At 60.5% G+C, this 19859-nt stretch overlaps 2 protein-coding genes across 2 annotated transcripts in view; one reads left to right on the top strand and one right to left on the bottom strand.

The window, feature by feature from the left end:
* The window catches only part of FAM168A (family with sequence similarity 168 member A), a 118115-nt gene extending 114284 nt beyond the window's left edge, over positions 1 to 3831 (bottom strand). The window contains exon 1 of the mRNA XM_064144193.1: positions 3750 to 3831. The gene's annotated coding sequence lies outside the window, so the exon portion shown is untranslated. The remainder of the gene's footprint in view (positions 1 to 3749) is intronic.
* Positions 3832 to 8662: 4831 nt separating this feature from the next.
* On the top strand, positions 8663 to 18520 carry PLEKHB1 (pleckstrin homology domain containing B1). Its single transcript, XM_064144182.1, has 7 exons — positions 8663 to 8781; positions 10549 to 10691; positions 11163 to 11315; positions 13135 to 13237; positions 15411 to 15450; positions 16512 to 16617; positions 16902 to 18520. Exons 2-7 carry the CDS (start codon positions 10655 to 10657, stop codon positions 17036 to 17038), a joined length of 576 nt encoding a protein of 191 aa, XP_064000252.1. The 5' UTR covers positions 8663 to 8781; positions 10549 to 10654; the 3' UTR covers positions 17039 to 18520.
* Positions 18521 to 19859: the final 1339 nt, after the last annotated feature.

Raw genomic sequence — 19859 nt, 5'->3', positions numbered from 1 at the left:
GGAGGAAAAGGGAGGGAAAAAAGGGAGGAAAAGGGAGGGAAAAAAGGGAGGAAAAGGGAGGGAAAAAAGGGAGGAAAAGGGAGGGAAAAAAGGGAGGAAAAGGGAGGGAAAAAAGGGAGGAAAAGGGAGGGAAAAAAGGGAGGAAAAGGGAGGGAAAAAAGGGAGGAAATGAGAGGAAAAAATGGAGGAAAAAGGGAGGGGAAAAGGGAGGAAAAGGGAGGGGAAAAGAAAAAGGAAGGAGAAGAAGGAAAACAGAAAAAAGGGGGGGAGGGAAAGAAAAAATAAGAAAAAAGTTTTTAAAAGGGGGAAAAGAGAAAAAGAAAGAAAAATAAAAAGAAAGAAAAAGGAGAAAAAGAAAAAGGAAAAAAGAAAAAAAGAAAAAAAGAAAAAAGAAAAAAGAAAAAAGAAAAAAGAAAAAAGAAAAAAGAAAAAAGAAAAAAGAAAAAAGAAAAAAGAAAAAAGAAAAAAGAAAAAAGAAAAAAGAAAAAAGAAAAAAGAAAAAGAAGGAAAAAAGAAAAAAAGGGGGAAAAAAGAAAGAAAATTAAAAAATAGGAAGGAAAAAAAAAGGGGGGGGGGAGGGAGGGGGGAGGATAAAAATGCAGGACAAAACCCCCAAGATGAAGCCCTCTTCCTCCACGGCTCCCTCCCAGCCAGCACAAGCATCCCACAGCATCTGCAATCCTATTTTGCTTCAAACATAAACAGAACCACTTGGGGGTTTTCTTGCTGCTTAGCACAAGATGCCTTTGTCCAGGAGAGAAGGGGGGAAAAAAAAAGGGGGGGGAATAAAATAAATCAGAAGAAATAATAACCCTCAACCTGCTCATTTCTGCTCTACCTTGGACAGCCCTTCAGCACTAGAAGAAATGGAATCAAATCCACTCAAGCCACGACCTGAAATCTTATCTGCAGGGAAAGGGGAGGGGGGAGGAATTAAATCATTGAATCAGGCAGGGTTGGAAGGGGAACCACAAGGAGCAGCCAGTTCCAACCCCCCCCTGCCATGGGCAGGGACATCTTACACCTAGAATCACAGAATCAGGCAGGGTTGGGAGGGAGCACAAGGAGCAGCCAGTTCCAACCCCCCCCCCCCCCCCGACACAGGCAGGGACATCCTACATCTAGAGCCATAGAATCAGGCAGGGTTGGGAGGGAGCACAAGGAGCAGCCAGTTCCAACCCCCCCGACACAGGCAGGGACATCCTACATCTAGAGCCATAGAATCAGGCAGGGCTGGGAGGGGAACCACAAGGAGCAGCCAGTTCCAACCCCCCCGACACAGGCAGGGACATCCTACATCTAGAGCCATAGAATCAGGCAGGGCTGGGAGGGGAACCACAAGGAGCAGCCAGTTCCAACCCCCCCGACACAGGCAGGGACATTCTACATCTAGAGCCATAGAATCAGGCAGGGCTGGGAGGGGAACCACAAGGAGCAGCCAGTTCCAACCCCCCCCCCCGACACAGGCAGGGACATCCTACATCTAGAGCCATAGAATCAGGCAGGGCTGGAAGGGGAACCACAAGGAGCAGCCAGTTCCAACCCCCCCCCCCGACACAGGCAGGGACATCCTACATCTAGAGCCATAGAATCAGGCAGGGTTGGGAGGGGAACCACAAGGAGCATCTCCCCCCTGCCATGCCCAGGGACACCCTACCCTAGAGCAGGCTGCCCGCAGCCTCACCCAGCCTGCCCTTAAACACCTTAAACCCCTCCCTGCCATCCCCAAAACCCAACAGCTCCTATTTTGGCTTTTAACAAGGAATATTTCTTCCATTCCCATGCTTCCAGGGCTGAATCTAAGGAGCTCTTCGGAAGGGGTGGGGGTGGTTATTACCAAGCCACAATCCAGTGGCTGGACTCAGGCTGCCCTCAAAACCCACAGCACCAATAACAAAGCAGGCAACCAATTAAAGCAGATACAGAGCAACAATAACACAGGGATTCAAAAGAGCAGCTCAAATCATCCTCTCTCTTCCCCCTTCTCGGATTAAAAATGAATCTTTGATCATTTTACAGACACCCCCCCCCAAAAAAAATTAACCTTCCCTTAACGCTTCCCAACCGCTTGCAGGCTCCGGATGCTGCAGGCTGACAGCTCCTCACCACCACATCACATCGCATCAAGCCAGGAGCAGTTTTAAACCCCTCGCCCCCCCCCCCCCAGGAAACAAGCCAGGAGCAGGACAAGGTGTGTGGGGAGGGGGCGGGGGGGGACATACACAGAGCCGGTGCCAGCTCAGCCCTTCCCATCCCAGCGAGTTGCTGGCAGGCTCCTTGATATTCCCTTCTATTGCTCCCGCACGTGGACCCCCCTCTGGGTGTTCTTTAGTGGGGGGAGGGCATGGATTGGTGGCATTATCCAACAGCCCCCCCGCCCCCCAGATCTCGAGGGTGTCCCCCACCCCCTAAAACATCCCCCCGAGCCCAAGCGAGGACATCTCCTGCGAGGCAGAAGGCAAACCCATGGCTCAGCCTCGGCCGCTCCGTGTCCCCTCCCTTCCTTCCACGCACCCACGCAAGGTGACACTCGGCTTGCAAAGGTCGCCCCCAGACCCAGGGCACCCCAAAAAGCGGCTGCTCGGGTCAGCTGAGACACATTCCCCCCCCCCACCCCCAGAAAATGTGGCTGAGACACCCCCACCCGTGAGCATCACTGTGCCCTCCGCGGCTCCGACCCGAGTGGGTGACCGAGGCTGAAGGCAAAGCACAGCAGCAAGCCCTGTTGGCCTGGGGGGGGTCAGCGGGCTCTGGGGAGGGGGTGACAGGCTTCAAGGGGGGGCGACAGGCTCTGGGGAGGGGGTGACAGGCTTCAAGGGGGGGCGACAGGCTCTGGGGAGCAGGCAACAGGCTCTGGGGAGGGAGTGACAGGCTCGGGGAGGGGGTGACAGGCTTCAAGGAGGGGCGATAGGCTTTGGGGAGGGGGTGACAGGCTCTGAGAAGGACAACAGGCTCAGGGGAGGGCGCGACAGGCTTTGGGGGGGTGCAACAGGCTCGGGGAGGGGGGGCGACAGGGGAAGGAGGCTTCAAGGGGGGCAACAGTAGGTTTCAAAGGGGGGCAAGAGGCTTTGGGAGGGGGGTGACAGGCTTCGGGGGGGGGCAACAATAGACTTCAAGGGGGGGCAACAGGCTTTGAGGAGGGGGCGACAGGAAAAGGAGGCTCCAAGAAGTGGGGGGGGGGGCAACAAGAGGCTTCCAGGGGGGGACAGGAGGCTTTGAGGAGCGGGCAGGAGCTCCAAGGGGGGGGGGGGGCAAAGGCTTGAAGGGGGCAACAGGCGTCAAGGTGCAGGGGGCAGCAGCAGGCTCCGAAGGGGTGCGGGGGGGGCAGCAAGAAGCTGTAAGGCAGGGGGCGGGAAACAAGCTCTGAGCGGGGCAGGACGCTCGGGGGCAGGCAGCAGGCTCCGGGGGCAGGCAGCAGGGCCCGGGGGGACAGCCTGGCCCTCCCCAGGGGGTGGTCTCTCCCCTTCCCCCCGGCTGGGCTCCTCTCCTGCCACGCGTGACCCGCAGCCTGGAGGGGGTCACGCACAGCCTGCCGCCGAGGATGCTCCCCCCCCGCCGCGGTCGCTGTCCCCGGCCCCGGCCCTTCCCGGGGGGGCAGCCGCAACTCGCACTCCCGCAGCACCCCCGCGCTGCCCTCACGTCCCCCCCGCCGCCGCTGTCAGCCTTTTGCCTCAGCCTTCCCCTCAGCCCTCCCCTCCCCGGCTCCGCGGCCGCCCTCTGGGGGTGTCGCCGCCGTCGCCCCCCCTCACCTGCGGCTGCTCGGGTGGCGGCGGCGGCGGCGTCCCCTGTGCCGGTGCGGCGGCGGCAGCGCTCTCCCTCCTCTCGCTGCCTGTTCCGCGGCTCCTGCCTCTGCCCGCAGCCGCCAGCCGGTGGGGGAGGGGGCGGCGGCGGGCGGGAGCTGGGGGGGGGGCGATGCACCACCAGCGGGACCGTTACAGGCACCGCCGGGACTACCGCTCCCAGAATGCCCTGCGCGCTCCACCCAGGCTCAGCGGCGGGCTCCTGGCGCGGGGCACGCTGGGTAGTGTGGTTCAGACGGTGTCTGAGGCCGGGAGCAGGCCCTGGCTGCCGCGGGGCATGCTGGGAGCTGTAGTGCGGCGGGAGCGGGAGCGCAAGGCATGCTGGGAGCTGTAGTGCGGCGGGGCCGCGGGGAGCGCAAGGCGCGATGGGAACTGTAGTCCTCGCAGGGCATACTGGGAGCCGTAGTCTGCGGGGGCTGCGGGCCAGCCACGGCCGCGGCCGCGATGCCCTCCCTGGGTCCGGGGCCTCGGAGCCCCTCGGTGGGTGCAGGGCAGCAGCCAGGCCTGCAGTGGGGGTATGGGGAGGGGCTCCAGGGCTCTGCCTGCATCCCCCTCCCTGCCTTCTGTCACCAGGGCCTGGCCTTGCCCCTGCCTGCACACCCCAAACCCTCTGAGGACTGGGGAGGCAGCTCTGGAGCTCAGCCAGCACAACCCCCTGCTCCAGCAGGGCACCCACAGCAGCCTGCCCAGGGGCACAGTGCCCAGGGTGGGGTTGGAAGCTCTGCACACAAGGAGGCTCCACAGCCTCTCTGGGCAGCCTGCTCCAGGCCTCCACCACCCTCACACCAAACAACCTCCTCCTCACCTCCAGATGCCACCTCCTGGCTTGCAGCTTGTGCCCCTTGCCCTGTCCCTGGGCAGCACTCAGCAGGTGCCAGCCCCAGCCCCTTGCCCCCCACAGCCCCTTCAGCTCTTGCTGATCACTGCTCAGCTGCCCTCTGGGGCTGCTCTGCTGCAGGCTCCCAGCCCCAGGGCTCTCAGCCTTTGCTGCTGCCAGAGCTGCTGCAGGCTCTCAGCCTCTGCTGGACTCTCCAAAGCCAAGAAGCTTTTCCATACCTTGCCCCTACCCAACCCTATTCTGCTGCTGCCCCTTCCCCAGTCCCCCTCCAGCACCCCCAGGCTGCTCCTCCTCCCTCCCCTCCTTGCCCAAAGCCTTTGCCTCACCTTCAGTGGGCGGTGGGGGACAGCCATGGGCTCCCCACAGCCAAAGGAGGGGAAAGTGAACAAAAGGAGAGCTTGAAAGTGTCGTGCAGGAAGATCTCTGCTGCTGGCACAGGCAGGAGGATCGAGGGCAGCCTCAGCAGGTGTGCCAAGGACACTGAGAGCTGCAGCTCCAAAGGGACCTCAACAGGCTCCAGAAGTGGAACCCCTGCGAGCATCAGCAGCTCCTGCCAGGCTGACTGCAAGGTCCTGCACTGGGGCAGGGTAGCCTCAGGTATTAACACAGGCTGGGAGACAGGGGCTGGAGAGCAGCCCTGCAGAGAAGGCCTTGGGGATGCTGCTGGGTGAGAAGCTGAGCATGTCCCAAGCATCTCCCAAGCTGCAGCCCCAGCAGGGTGGGCAAGCAGGGGCTAGGGAGACAACAAGCTGGAGGAGTGGCTCCAGGTGAACTTCATCATGTTCAGTGAGGCCAAGCATAGCTCCTGCACCTGGGCTGGGGCAATCCCAACCATCAGGCCACACCTTGAGTGCTGTGTCCAGTTCTGGGCCCCTCAATTCAAGAGAGATGTCCAGAGAAAGGTGACAAAGCTGTGAGGGGCCTGGAACACAAACCCTGTGAGGAGAGGCTGAGGGAGCTGGGGGGGTGCAGCCTGCAGCAGAGGAGGCTCAGGGCAGAGCTCATTGCTGCCTGCAGCTGCCTGCAGGGAGGCTGTAGCCAGGTGGGGTTGGGCTCTGCTGCCAGGCAGCCAGCAACAGAACAAGGGGACACAGTCTCAAGTTGTGCCAGGGGAAGTATAGCACTCAGTGCCAGCTCCTGCCCACCTTTTCACTCTCCAGCCTGGATTTGTGCTTGGCATTGCCCCAGCCCAGGTGCAGGAGCTCACACTTGGCCTCATTGAACCTGATGAAGTTCACCTGGAGCCACTCCTCCAGCTTGTTGTTGTTGTCTCCTAACCCCTGCTTGCCCACCCTGCTGGGGCTGCAGCTTGGGAGATGGTTGGGATTGCCCCAGCCCAGGTGCAGGAGCTCACACTTGGCCTCACTGAACCTGATGAAGTTCACCTGGAGCCACTCCTCCAGCTTATTGCTGGTTTTTCTCCCCCTCTTTTCCTTCTTGGAATAAACTCAGTGTCCTGGTGAGGGGCTGCAGCTGAGCAGGACCCAGCAGTGCAGCTCTGCAGCCCTCCCCTCCCTGCCAGCAGGCTGCCATTCCCAACACACACTGATTTATTTCTCTCTGACTTGTCCTCTTGCTGCCAAGGAGACAAATTATTCCAGTCCCGTGGCAGAGCTCCTGACAGCATGGCCAAAAAAACACCAAGCCTCAAGCTGCAGGAACAGCTCCCACCCAGCTGTGCCACACGTGGGCCCACAGTGAGCTCACCCAGTGCCAACAGACAGCCTGGAGGAAATCCCAGATTCCAGCCCAAATCCCTCCCTAAGGGAACCTTTTCATTCACAGAATCGTTTGTGGTTGGGGAAGTCCTTTAAGCTCATCCAGCCCAACCCTGCCCTGACTCTAACAAGGCTGGGGCTAAGCTCTGGCCCTCAGCACCACAGCTTTGCCTCTTCTGGGCTCCTGAATTGCAGAGAGCTGCTGAGGTGCTGGAAGGTGTTGAGAGCAGGGCAGCAAGGCTGGGGAGGGGCCTGGAGCAGAGCCCTGTGAGGAGAGGCTGAGGGAGCTGGGGGGGTGCAGCCTGCAGCAGAGGAGGCTCAGGGCAGAGCTGATTGCTGCCTGCAGCTGCCTGCAGGGAGGCTGTAGCCAGGTGGGGTTGGGCTCTGCTGCCAGGCAAGCAGCAAGAGCAGAAGGGGCCAGAGTCTGAAGCTGTGCCAGGGCAGGTCTGGGCTGGATGTGAGGAGGAAGTTGTTGGCAGAGAGAGTGATTGGCACTGGAATGGGCTGCCCAGGGAGGTGGTGGAGTGGCTGTGGCTGGAGGTGTTGAAGCCAAGCCTGGCTGGGGCACTTAGTGCCATGGTCTGGTTGGTTGGGCAGGGCTGGGTGCTAGGTTGGGCTGGCTGAGCCTGGAGCTCTCTTCCCACCTGCTTGGTTCTGTGATTCTGTGATTACTTCCTTGGGTGGCAAAAAAACAGGAAAACAAAAAGCAGTGGATTTAGGAGGAACCTCAGGAGCTGGAGGAATTTGAGGGCTTCTTGTCTTGGCAGAAGCATGTCCCTGCCTGCTGTGGGTGGCACATCCAGCTGGCCTGGGCCTGCCCCTCCTGTGTCTGTGGTCATCTGTAAACAGAATCAGAGAATGGTTTGGGTCAGAGGAGACCTCTGAGGTCATCCAGCCCAACCTCCAACCCAGCCCCACCATGGCCACCAAACCATGGCTCCAGGTTTCTTCAACACCTGCAAGCATGGAGACTCCAGCACCTCCCTGGGCAGCCTCTGCCAACCCCTGACCTCCCCTGCAGCAAAGGAATTTTTCCTCCTCTCCAACCTAAACTTTCCTTGGGGCAACTTGAGGCCATTTCCTCTCATCCTATTCCTTATTGCTTGGGAGAAGAGACCAATCTCCACCTGGCTCCATCTCCTGTCAGGGAGTTGTAGAGGGGCAGAAGCTCTCCCCTCAGCCTCCTTCTCTCTAGGCTAAACAACCTCAGGTCCCTCAGCTGCTCCTCACCAGACCCTTCCCCACCTTTGCTGCCCTTCTCTGGATGTCCTGCAGCCCCTCAATGTCCCTCTGGGAGTGAGGGTCCCAGGTCTCTTTGCTGGCCTTTATTTCATGGAAGAAGGAGGAGGGATAAGAGGAGTTGGTTGATTCTTGCTGCCTGATCTCCCTGAATAACTCAACTTCTCATTTTCCCTCCAGGCTGCAGTTCCCAAACCTGCCCCAGGGTCTGCAGACCACATCTGGTACTGCTGAGGCCACACCTGGAGTAGGGAAGTGATTGATCATGCCCCTGGGCTGGGCACTGCTGAGGCTGAACCTCCAATCCTGGCTTCAGTTTTGGGCTCTTCACCCCAAGAAGGACATGGAGAGGCTGAAGCAGGTCCAGGAAGGGCAATGATGCTGGGGAAGGGTCTGGAGAACAGGGCTGGGGAGGAGCAGCTGAGGGAGCTGGGAGGGGGGTTGAGGCTGGAGAAAAGGAGGCTGAAGGGAGGCCTCATTGCTTTCCCCAGCTCCCTGAAAGAAGCTTGGAGCCAGGTGAGTCTGGGCTCTGCTCACTCACAGCAAGAGGAAAGAGCTTGTGCCAGGGGAGGCTTAGGCTGGAGATGAGGAAATGTTCCTTTGCTGCAAGAGTGGTCAGGGACTGGCAGAGGCTGCCCAGGGAGGTGCTGGGGTCCCCGTGCCTGGAGATGTCAAAATCAGCCCTTTCCCACCCAAACAATTCCATGCTCCCCAGCAGCACATCCCAGGAGCATCCTGGCAGCATCAGCCCTGCTGGAGGTGTTCAAGGACCCTGTGGCCATGGCCCTTGGGACCATGGTTTGAAGGCCATGGGGGGGTTGGGTTGATCTTGGAGGGCTTCTCCTACCCGACCAATTGCACACTCCCTGCTGGCAGCATCCCGGCAGCATCCCAGGAGCATCCCCGCTGCACCTGCCCTGCTCCCTCCCTTCTGCCGGGGGCTAAATCTCTAAGCCAGAGACCTTTTCCTCCCTGCTCCTAACTTCAGAAGGTTTCTCCCCCTCCTCAGCCGAGCTCTCTCCCCGGCCCTGCCCGCCCCCGGACTACAGCTCCCGGCTGGCAGCGCGGGCGGGCAGCAGCGGGCAGCAGCGGGCAGGGCAGCGGCTGGCGGCAGCGGGAGCGGAGCGCAGGGCAGCGGAGCGCAGAGCCGCCCGCGGCAGGGACCCTTCGCCGCCGCTTCCTCACCGTGAGAGATGTCCGGGGAGAGGCTGCGGGGGGGTGGGGGAGGCTTGGGGATGGGGGAAAGAAAGAGGAGACCAAAGGGGGTGCGACAACAGCGGGGAGGATGTGGGTACCAGGGGGGTGCTTGAGGGGGTACCCGGGGGTGCCAGTACTGAGGGATGGGGGGTACCTGCGATGGGGGTACCGTGGGAGTTGCCTGTATTGTGGGTTTGGGGGTGCCAGTGCTTAGAACCTGGGGTTCCAGGGCACAGAGGGAGTACCCGGGGGTGCCAGTGCTGAGGGATGGGGGGTACCTGGGATGGGGGTACCAGGAGGTGCCAATACTGAGGGATGGGGGGTACCAGGGGATGGGGGTACGGGGGCTGCCTGTATTGAGGCACTGAGGGCACATGGAGGGTGCCAGGGAGTGCCAGGACAGAGGGATGAGGGGTACCAGGCTGTGCCTGTACTGAGGTGTTGGGGGTGCCAGTAGTTATAAACTGGGGTTACCAGGAGACAGGAGGAGTACCAGGGAGTGCCACTACAGAGGGATGAGGGGTACCAGGCTGTGCCTGTACTGAGGCGTTGGGGGTGCCAGTAGTTATAAACTGGGGTTACCAGGAGACAGGAGGAGTACCAGGGGGTGCCAGTACTGAGGCATTGGATGTGCCAGAGAATGAGGGTACCAGGAGGTACTGGGGACACCAGGGGCTGCCAGTAGTGAGAAACTGAGGGTACCAGGGAGAGATTTGAGGTACCCAGGGATGGGGGTACCATGGGATGCCAATACTGAGGGACAGAAGGTACCACAGGGTGCTAGCACTGAAGGATGTGAGAACCTCAAGGGTGCAACTACCAAAGGATGGAGAAGTACCAGGGATGGGAGACTGCCAGGGTGTGGAGACACCTGGATGTGGGTACCAAGAGATGGTAGTACCAGGGATGTTGGTGCTGGAGGAAGAGTACCAGGGGGCACCAAAAATGAGGTGCTCAAAACTGGGCACAGGCAGAAAAAGACACCAGGGGCTGCAGACACCAGAAGATGTGGGTCCAGGAGGATGAGGGCACCAGATAAGGGTACCAGGGTGGGTACAGAGGGGTGAGGGTACCATGGGGCTTGTCAGAACTGCAGGATGTGGGCACCTGTGGAGGTGTTGTGAGTAGAGGAGGGTGAGAGCTCAGGGGCTGCAGGTACCCAGGGGCTGGGATTTCTGAGAGGAGGGTTACTAGTGGGATACAGGTGCCAAGGGCACATGGGTGCCAGGGGAGACACGGGTGCCAGGACTACAGCCCTCAGGGGCACTGGGAAAGGCAGGCCACCAAGGCACAGAGCTACTGCTGGGGGTCTGTGACCAGGAGGGCACCCAGCTAGGCAGTCCTGGAAGCCATCCTGGGGTGGAAAAGGGAACAGCTCCTGCCTGGCCCTGGGCTGTTGGCTCTGCTCGGGTACCCAGGGGGCGAGGAGCTCCTGCCCTGCTGCAGGCTCCGTTGCCAGCCGGGCAGGGCAGTGCCCCCCGAGCCTGGGCTGCCCTTTGCCGTGGAAAGTTACTGGGGGCCACAGGCAGCTGCTGCCTGCCTGGGCCTCATCTCCACTTCACCTCCACGGGGGATGCTAATCCCTTAAATCCCACCGAGATTAAAGGCAGCAGAAAGGAAGGTGGCAGCGGAGCCTCCTCCCTGCCCAGAGCCCTAACCCCGATTAACCCTCCCGGCTCGGCTCATCCCCCAGCCCCCTCCCTCCAAACCCAAAAGGCAGCAAAGAGGCTGAATTCCTCACCCTGCTCTCTTCCAGGAGAAGGAAAAACAAACCACCGAGCCCAGCAAGGCCAAGTGGGAGCTGCTCCCTCAGCCAGCTCCTTCCTCCTGTGCCAGCAGGTCCGGAGAGCCCTGCCGCGGGCATGGCGCTGGTGAAGAGCGGTTGGCTGTGGCGCCAGAGTAAGTGGCACCCTTCAGCTCCCCCCGCTTTGGCAATCCCTGTCCCCACCAAAGGGCACAGGAAACCCACCCCAGCTGCTGGGAGGAGGTGAGGAGGGGGTGGTTGAATCCACGGCAGGGCTGAGGAGGCTTGGCACAGCCGCCAAGGGATGGGCGGAAGGGCTGCGAGGAGGCTCCTGCCATGGAACAGACGCTCGGCCCCGGGGCTGGAGCAGGGCCCAGCACGCAGCAGGGCACCACCACGATGCCCTGATGGCTTTTGCTGGGGGGGAAGGGAGCTGGCAGCTCTTTTTTGTCCATTTCAAGCCACTGGCACTTGCTCTCCGTGCCCTCCATGCTCTCCATGCCATCCCGGATTCTCAGGCCGGGAGCGGGTGTGATGCGGCTGCTCAACCCTGGGGCTCCTGAGGGAGTTGGTTGTGCCCCAGAACTCTCCCCTGGGGTGTCCCTCACCTCTCTCCACCCTCCCAGGCTCCATCCTGCGGCGCTGGAAGAGGAACTGGTTCGTGCTGTACCTGGACGGCAGCTTGGTGTACTACCAGGACGAGACGCAGCGCGACATGGACGGCAGGATCCACGCCAAGTACAGCTGCAGGGACGTCAGGGCTGGCCGCGAGTGCAGAGGTCAGGCCAGAGCCAGGGCCCCGAGCCTCCTGTGTCCTCCAGCCCACCTGCTCTGTGGAGCTGTAGCCCTTCTAACCCAAGCTCTGCTTGTGCGTGCCCAGGACATCCCCTTCCAGCCCCCAGCCAGCCCCCGGGAGGTGTCTGTGGGAGCTTCTCTTCCCAGTGCTTTGCCGAGGGGAGGGAGGAAAGGAAGGGAACAAAGGAAGGAAAAGAAGGAGAGGAGGGAAGGGAAGGGGGAAGGGAAGGGGGAAGGGAAGGGGGAAGGGAAGGGGGAAGGGAAGGGGGAAGGGAAGGGGGAAGGGAAGGGGGAAGGGAAGGGGGAAGGGAAGGGGGAAGGGAAGGGGGAAGGGAAGGGGGAAGGGAAGGGGGAAGGGAAGGGGGAAGGGAAGGGGGAAGGGAAGGGGGAAGGGAAGGGGGAAGGGAAGGGGGAAGGGAAGGGGGAAGGGAAGGGGGAAGGGAAGGGGGAAGGGAGAGGGGAGGGCAGAGGGGAGGGCAGGGCAGAGGGGAGGAAAGGGAAAGGGAAGAGGGAAGAGGGAGGGAAGGAAGGGAGGGAGAGAAGAAAGGGAGAGAAGAAAGGGAGAGAAGAAAGGGAGAGAAGAAAGGGAGAGAAGAAAGGGAGAGAAGAAAGGGAGAGAAGAAAGGGAGAGAAGAAAGGGAGAGAAGAAAGGGAGAGAAGAAAGGGAGAGAAGAAAGGGAGAGAAGAAAGGGAGAGAAGAAAGGGAGAGAAGAAAGGGAGAGAAGAAAGGGAGAGAAGAAAGGGAGAGAAGAAAGGGAGAGAAGAAAGGGAGAGAAGAAAGGGAGAGAAGAAAGGGAGGTAGGGAAGGGAGGAAGGGAAGGGAGGAAGGGAAGGAAAGGAAGGAAGGAGGGAGGGAATAAGGAAGGAGAGGAGGGAGAGGAGGGAAGGAGAGGAGGGTAAGAGAGGAGGGAGAGGAGGGAAGGAGAGGAAGAAGAGAAAGGGAAGAGAGGAGGGAAAGAGGGGAGGGAAAGGAGGAGGGAAAGGAGGGAGGGGAAGGGAAGAAAGAGAAGGAAGTGAAGGAGAAGCTCTCCTGCTGGTTCGTGCTTGCTCTAAACAGTCCCACGGCCCTGACTCATCCCTCTCAGTCTCGCACAAACAAGGAGAACAAAGCAGCAGCTCAGCTGGGCTCAGCCCACGGCCGCTGCACAAAGAGCCTCTTCTTGGGCTGGCAGTGGTGGGGGGGAGCCAGGATGCTGGGGTGGGAGCAGGAACCCAAAGGTTTCTCCTCCCCAGAGGGTCCCCTTGAGCTCAGGGGCTGAGGGGATAAGCCCAAACCTCACAGATTTAAGATCACTCAAGGATCACCCAGTTCCAACCCCCCCATCAGAGGCAGGGACACCTCCCACCAGAGCAGGTTGCTCAAGGCCTCATCCAGCCTGGCCTTGAACACCTCCAGGGATGAGGCATCCACAGCTTCTCTGGGCAAGCTTCGTGATCCAGCAGTGAGAGTCTCACTCCTCAACAACATTTGTGTGGCTGCTGCTGCCTGGCACATGCCAAGCAGCTCAAACAAGACTTGGGGCAACTCCCAGCAATGTTTTGGCCTTTCTACCTTCTTTCTGCCACGTGGAGGTGGAAGCTTCTGATCCTCAGCTCTCTGCTCCTGATGGCTTTTAACTCCTGGGCTCCTGACTGTATCCCATGGATGGAGCTGGAGCTGCAGCAGTCCCCAGGTCTGAGCCTGGAGTCCCTGCAGGGCTTTTCAGTGGCCACACCTGAGGCACACAGCGAGGGGCTGCTGCTGCCAGGGTCCCTGAGGGCACCTCTTGTGCTGAGGCCAGCTCCTGCCCTCCTCTCCTGCAGATGTGCAGCCACCCGAGGGGAAGGGCCGCGAGTGCCTGCTGACCGTGGTGCTGCGGGACGGCTCCAAGACGACTCTGTGTGCCGAGAGCGAGGACGACGCCGTGTAAGCCCCTGTGCCACCCTGGCACTGCCCCAACCCCCTCCATGGCCACTGTCAGCTCAGTGATCCAAGCCTGGAAAGAGCCTTAGCCATCCTGAGAGCCCCATCCTGCTCCCACCCGTGGCTAAAACCCCTCCTCAGCTCCTGCTCTGCTCATCCTGCTCCCAGCCATGGCTAAAGCCCCTCCTCAGCTCCTACCTGCCCCATCCTGCTCCCACCCGTGGCTAAAACCCCTCCTCAGCTCCTGCCCTGCTCATCCTGCTCCCACCCGTGGCTAAAACCCCTCCTCAGCTCCTGCTCTGCTCATCCTGCTCCCAGCCATGGCTAAAGCCCCTCCTCAGCTCCTACCTGCCCCATCCTGCTCCCACCCGTGGCTAAAACCCCTCCTCAGCCCCTCCTCTCCACTCGGGTTTCCCTCCAAAAGTGATCAGAGGAGATTTGTGCTTCATGATGAATAATTCCAAGCCAAAAGCAGCTGCTTTGGAGCAGTTGTTCACCTGTGGGGTGGTTTTACCTGCTGGATGTGGGATCCCCTCTTGGGCTGATGTCCTCTTGCCTCCCAGCATCACCAGGGAAGGGTTTTCCTTGCTGTCTGAGGATAGAATAATGTGCAATTGAGTCAGTCATAGAATGGGTTGGAAGGGACCTTAATGATCATCTAGGTCCTTGTGAAGCAGTTCCTGGCCCAAGGCCATGGCCAAACTCCACTCTGAACACCATTCCCCTCCTCCTTACAGGAACTAAAGATTTGGTTTTCCTAACTCTTGAGGTTCTTCAAAACAAAAAGTAATGTTTAATGGATAAAAAATGACAGGAGAGAAACCTTCAGCTGAGCTCAGGAGGCAGGAGAGGTCCAACCACAGCCAAGCTGAGCTCCAGCCCTTGAGCCTGACCCCAGCTGAATCACAGAATCAGTCAGGGTTGGAAGGGAGCACAAGAAGCAGCCAGTGCCAGCCCCCTGCCATGCCCAGGGACACCCTACCCTAGAGCAGGCTGCACACAGCCTCAGCCAGCCTGGCCTCAAACACCTCCAGCCATGGGGCCTCAACCACCTCCCTGGGCAACCCAGTCCAGCCTCTCACCACTCTCCTGCTCAACAACTTCCTCCTCACCTCCAGCCTCACTCTCCCCACCTCCACCTTTGCTCCATTCCCCCCACTCCTGACACTCCCCCACAGCCTCCAAAGTCCCTCCCCAGATTTTTTGGAGCCCCCTTCAGATGCTGGCAGGCCACAAGAAGGTCCCCTGGGAGCTTCCTCTGCTCCAGCCTGCACAGCCCCAACTCTTTCAGGCTGTGCTCACAGCAGAGCTGCTGCAGCCTCTGAGCATCCTCCTGGCCCTGCTCTGGACACTCTCCAGCATCTCCACAGCCCTCTTGTCCCAGGGGCTCCAGAGCTGGATGCAGCACTCCAGGTGGGCTCTCAGCAGAGCAGAGCAGAGGGGCAGAATCCCCTCCCTGGCCCTGCTGCCCACACTGCTGCTGCTGCAGCCCAGGCTCTGCTTGGCTCTCTGGGCTGCAAGTGCACACTGCTGGCTCCTGCTGAGCTTCTCCTCCAGCAGCACCCCCAAGTCCCTCCCCTCAGGGCTGCTCTCCAGCCTGGCACTGCCCAGCCTGCAGTGGTGCTTGGCATTGCCTCCACCCAGCTGCAGGACCTTGCCCTTGGTCTTGTTGACCCTCCTGAGCTTGGCTTGTGCCCACCTCTGCAGCCTGCCCAGGTGGCTCTGGCTGCCATCCCTGCCCTCCAGCCTGGCTGCTGCAGCACACAGCTTGGTGTGGGCAGCAAACCTGCTGAGGCTGCACTCAGTGCCTCTGCCCATGGCACCCACAGAGATGCTGAACAAATTCATCCATTTCTCCCCTCCCCCTCCCCAAATTTAGATGTCCTTTTCCTACCAGAGCTGTTCCCAGTGAGACCCTTTCAGGCCTGGGGACCTCCTACCACCTTCCCATCCCTCACCACCTTCCCATCCTCCACTACCTCCCCACCCCCCCACCTCTTAGCTCAGCTAATTGGGAGTTAACGATTAATTAAGATTAGCTGCAGGGCTGTGGTCACCTCCAGGTCACCAGGGGGAGGGCCAGGGCCATGTGTGTGTGCCCGTGGTGGGACACACACACACAACTGCAGCCCCTCCAGCACCCCCCAGCCCTGGCTCCCTCTCTTCTTGTTTGCAGGGCTTGGAAGATGGCTGTGCTGGAGGCAAAATCCACCCCGGTGAGGCTCCAGCCCCCCTAAAAGAGAGTGGCACAGTCCCAGCCTCGGAGCGGGGGGGTGACACCAACCCCAGTCTGTGTCCCCGGCGCCACCCTGGGGCTGAGATGCTCAGCTCCAGGTGTTCCCCTCCCCCACCCGGGGCCTCACGAAGGCAGTAAAGTCCCCAGAGGCAGATGAGGAGGAAGAAGGTTTGAGGGAGAAGTGGTGGTGCTAGAGCAGTCTGCTCCTAGTGCTACCAGCAGAAGGTGACAGAGCTGAGTGACCCTCCTGGGCATGGGGACAGAGTTCAGGTGACAAGGGACACATTAAGGTGACAGGAGCCAAGTTAGGGGGAATGGGGACACAGTTCAGGTGATGGGGACACAGTAAAGGTAACAGGAGCCAAGTTAGGGGGAATGGGGACACAGTTCAGGTGATGGGGACACAGTAAAGGTAACAGGAGCCAAGTTAGGGGGAATGGGGACACAGTTCAGGTGATGGGGACACAGTCAAGGTGACAGGAGCCAAGTTAGGGGGAATGGGGACACAGTTCAGGTGATGGGGACAGAAGCTAAGGTGACAGAGACAAAACTAAGGTGACAGGAGGCAGGTTTAGGGGGAGCTGGGACACAGTCCAGGTGACAGGGGACAGAGTATGAGTGGGATGGGGCAGAACTAAGGTGCTGGGGACAGAGTTAAGTCGATGGGGGCACAGTTAAGGCAGTGGGGACACAGCTAAGGTGACAGGAGGCAGGTTAGGGGGAATGGGGACTGAGACAAGGTGGTGGGGACACAGCTAAGGAGCCAAGTTAAGGGGCATGGGGACAGAGCTGAGGTGGCAGGAGGCCACAGCTCAGCTGCCCTGAGTGCCAGCAGGTGACTCAGGTGCCTGAGCAAAGGCTGTCCCTGGCATTGGGGCACTCAGGGCCACCCTCTCAGCAGCATCAGGGGACCCCCAGGGGAGGAATGGGGCAGGGGAGGGGGAGGGAGGGAAACTGAGGCACCAGCAGGGCCACACCAAGTGGGACATGGCTTCTGCTGTGGCCACCAAGCTGAGCCCTGACTGCTGCCACCACCCCCAGGTGCATGTCTACGACCCATACGACGATGACTACTACCAGACTGTGCCCCTGGACTCCCACCAGGCTGCCTACATCAGCTCTGGCCACTATGGCCCCCACTATGGAGGTGAGTGGCCACAGCCTGCTCCTGGCCACTGTGGCCAGCAGGATGGAGGTTGGGTGGCCACAGCCTGCTTCCCCCCATCCCTCCCTACCCTTCCCCTGCTGCTTCCCCTTACCAGCGCCTGGAGGCTTCCATCCGCCGGAGCTGGCCACCGACGCCGGGGTCGGGGCGGGGGGAAGCCTCCTCCTCCCGGTGTCACCCGCAGGAGGCTGTGGCGCCCCCGCGGGGGGTGTTCCCCGCAGCCCCGAACCCCCTCCCCGCTAAGCCCCTCTCTCTTTGCCTTGCAGCCCCGGGGCTGACGCAGGTGATCGTGCGGGAGGATCCCTACCGAGTCTCCGGGGACCAGATGGCCTTGGGGCTGCTGGCAGGGGCGGCCACCGGCGCCGCCCTGGGCTCCTTCATGTGGATGCCCTGCTGGTTCTAGCAGCCCCCCCAGGCTCTCCCTCCCACCCCCACAGCCCAAAAGCTGCGCTGTAGCTCCCTCCCACCCCCCCTCCCCCAGCCTCATTTAACTGGCCCTTGGCTTGGTACCCAGCTCCAGCTTCCCCTAAAGCAGCCTGCTCAGCACCCTGCAGCCTGAGCTCCCAGCCTGCTCCCAGCCATGGCTTCTGCACTATATGACCCCCACCACGGGCTTCAGAGACACCCCCCGAGAGACAAAACCTGCCCCAGAACCTCATTCCCACCCACAAAAGACCTGGGGAGCTCTTGGGGCTAAGGGCAGGGGGAGAGCAGCAGTGTCCCAGCCCCAAAACCTGGCTCCATCCCCCCCAGAATCTCTGCAGGGAGCTGGCTGCAGAACCCCACCCCCAGGGGGAGGTATGTGGGGGCCAAGGCAGCCACTGGTACCTTGAGGTGCAGCAAGAAGAGTGTGGCCAAGGGACGAGGTGGCTGAAGGACACAGCTGAGAGAGCTGTGGTCAGTGAGGCAGAGTCCAGTTGCAGGCCTGTGCCCAGTGCTGTCCCCCAGGGGCTGCTGCTGCTGCTGGCTCCAGCCCCACTCCATGTATCCAGCACTGACCTGGATGAAGGGACAGAGGAGGGGACCCTCAGCCAGTCTGCTGAGGACACCACCCTGGGAGCAGTGGTGACAGCCCTGAGGCTGTGTCAGCATCCAGCAGGACCTGGGCAGGCTGCTGGCTGGGAAGAGCTCCACTGCAGGTCCCTGAGGGCAGCTGTGGAGCCCTGGCCCTGGGGAGCAACAACCTCCTGCATGAGGGCAGGCTGCAGGCTGAGCTGGTGCAGAGCAGCTCTGGGCAGGAGCAGGCAGTGCTGGTGGCCAGGAGGAGCAGCAGGGTGGCCCTGGGGACGAGGCAGCTGCTGGCACCCTGGGCTGCAGCAGGAAGAGTGTGGCCAAGGGAGGTTCTGCTGCCCTCTGCTCTGCCCTGCCCAGGCCACAGCTGCAGTGCTGGGGCCACTGCTGGCTGCCAGCTGCAGAGGGACAGGGACTGGCTGCTGAGGGGCCTGGCACAGCTCTGGGCAGGGGAGGCTGAGAGCTGGAGCAGAGCAGCCTGAGGGGGGGCTCAGCACTGCCAAGCAGCACTGCGGGGCTGGGGGCAGCAGCTGGGGCCAGGCTGTGTCCAGCGGTGCCCAGGGGCAGGGCAGGGGGCACAGAATGGAGCACCACAAGTGCCAGCTGAGCATGAGGAGGAGCTTCTTGGCAGAGCCCTGGAGCAGGCTGCCCAGAGGGGAGCTGCAGGCTGCATCTCTGCAGACATCCCAGACCCACCTGGCTGTGCTCCTGGGTGCCCCTGGCTTGGCAGGGGGCTTGGGCTGGGTGAGCTCCACAGGTCCCTTCCAGCCTCTGCCACTCTGTGACTCTGAGGGGGTTGAATTCTCTGCGGGCCCAGCAGAGCTGCTCTGGAAGGAAGGGTTTGGGGTGCAGGAAGTTGGTTGGAGGTGGAGGGGAAGGGTTTTGGAGTGGGGGAAAGGGTTTGGGGTAGGGGAAGAGGGGTTGGGGGCAGTGGGGAAGGGGTTTTGTGGGGGAGGGGGAAAGGGGCCTGGGAGGAAAGGGGTCTGGTGGGGGAAGGGGATTGGGGGGGGGAAAGGTTTGGGGTAGGGGAAGGAGGTTTGGGGTGGGGTAGAAGGAGTTTGGGGTAGGAGGGCAGGCATTTGGGGTGGAGGACAGGGGTATGGGGTAGGGGGGTAGCAGTTTGGGTGGGGGAAGGGTTCGGAGAGAGGGGAAAGGGGTTTGGGGGGGTAAGGGTTTAAGGGTTTGGGGTAGGGGGAAAAGGTTTGGAGTGAGGGGGAAGGGGTTTGGGTGGGGGAAGGGTTTGGGATGGGGGGAAAAGGTTGTCATGGGGGAAGGGGTTTGGGGGGGAGGAAGGGATTGGGGGGGGTGGAAGGGAGTTGAAGTGGGGAGGAAGGGGGTTGGGGGGAGGGAAGGGTTTGGGGTAGGGGGACAGGGGGAAGGAGCTGGGGGGAAGAGGGAAGGAGTTTGGAGTGGGGGGAAGGGTGTTGGGGTGGGGGAAGGGGGAAGGTGTATGGGGAAGGGGTTTGGAGTGGGGGGGAAGGTTCTGGGGTGGGGGAGAAGGGAGCTGAGGTGGGGAGGAAGGGGGTTGGGGTGGGGGAAGGGTTTGGGGTAGGGGGAAAGGAGCTGTGGGGGATGGGGTAGGGGAGATGGGGGAGAAGGGTTTGGGGTAGGGGGAAGGGGGTTGGGGTAGTGGAGCAGGGGTGGGGGAGAGGTGGAAGGTGAAGGGAGGATGAAAAACCTCTGCAGCATTTTCCATCCCCTTCCAGCCTCACTCTGCTTTCCTGGGCCTGGCCATGCTGGGAAGAGAACTGGGGTTAAATGCATGGGAAGTGGGGATAAATCCCTAGGGATCTGAGCTACAGCTCTGGGAACTGGGGACAAACCCCTGGGAATTGGGGTTAACCTCTTGGGAATTAGGAATAAACATCTAGAAATTGGAGTTAACCTCTTGGGAATTGGAGTTAGATCCCTAGGAATTGGGGTTAAACTCTTGTGGGAATTAGGGATAAATCCCCAGGAGTTGGGGTTAAACTCTTGGGAATTAGGGATAAATCCATAGAAATTTGGGTGAAACCTTTGGGAATTAGAGGTTAAATCCCTAGAAACTGAGGCTAAATCCCTAGAAGTTGGGGGTAAATCTCTAGGAATTGGGGTTGGACTCTTGGGAATTGAGGTTAAATCCCTGGAAATTTGGGCTAAATTCCTAGGAATTGTGTCTAAACCTCAGGGAATTGGGATAAAATCCCTAGAAATTTGGATGAAACTCCTGAGAA

This window comes from Pogoniulus pusillus, chromosome 6, assembly GCF_015220805.1.
Source record: "Pogoniulus pusillus isolate bPogPus1 chromosome 6, bPogPus1.pri, whole genome shotgun sequence".
Classification (NCBI taxonomy): Eukaryota; Metazoa; Chordata; class Aves; order Piciformes; family Lybiidae; genus Pogoniulus; species Pogoniulus pusillus.
This window is presented reverse-complemented; position numbering and strand designations above follow the sequence as displayed.

Bases quoted from the DNA above. Each gene is read 5' to 3' on its own strand.
- PLEKHB1 (XM_064144182.1), top strand. From the start codon at position 10,655: ATGGCGCTGGTGAAGAGCGGTTGGCTGTGGCGCCAGA. The intron at 10,692-11,162 runs GTAAGTGGCACC...CCACCCTCCCAG, and splicing joins CGGTTGGCTGTGGCGCCAGA to GCTCCATCCTGCGGCGCTGG. The intron at 16,618-16,901 runs GTGAGTGGCCAC...TTTGCCTTGCAG, and splicing joins CTATGGCCCCCACTATGGAG to CCCCGGGGCTGACGCAGGTG.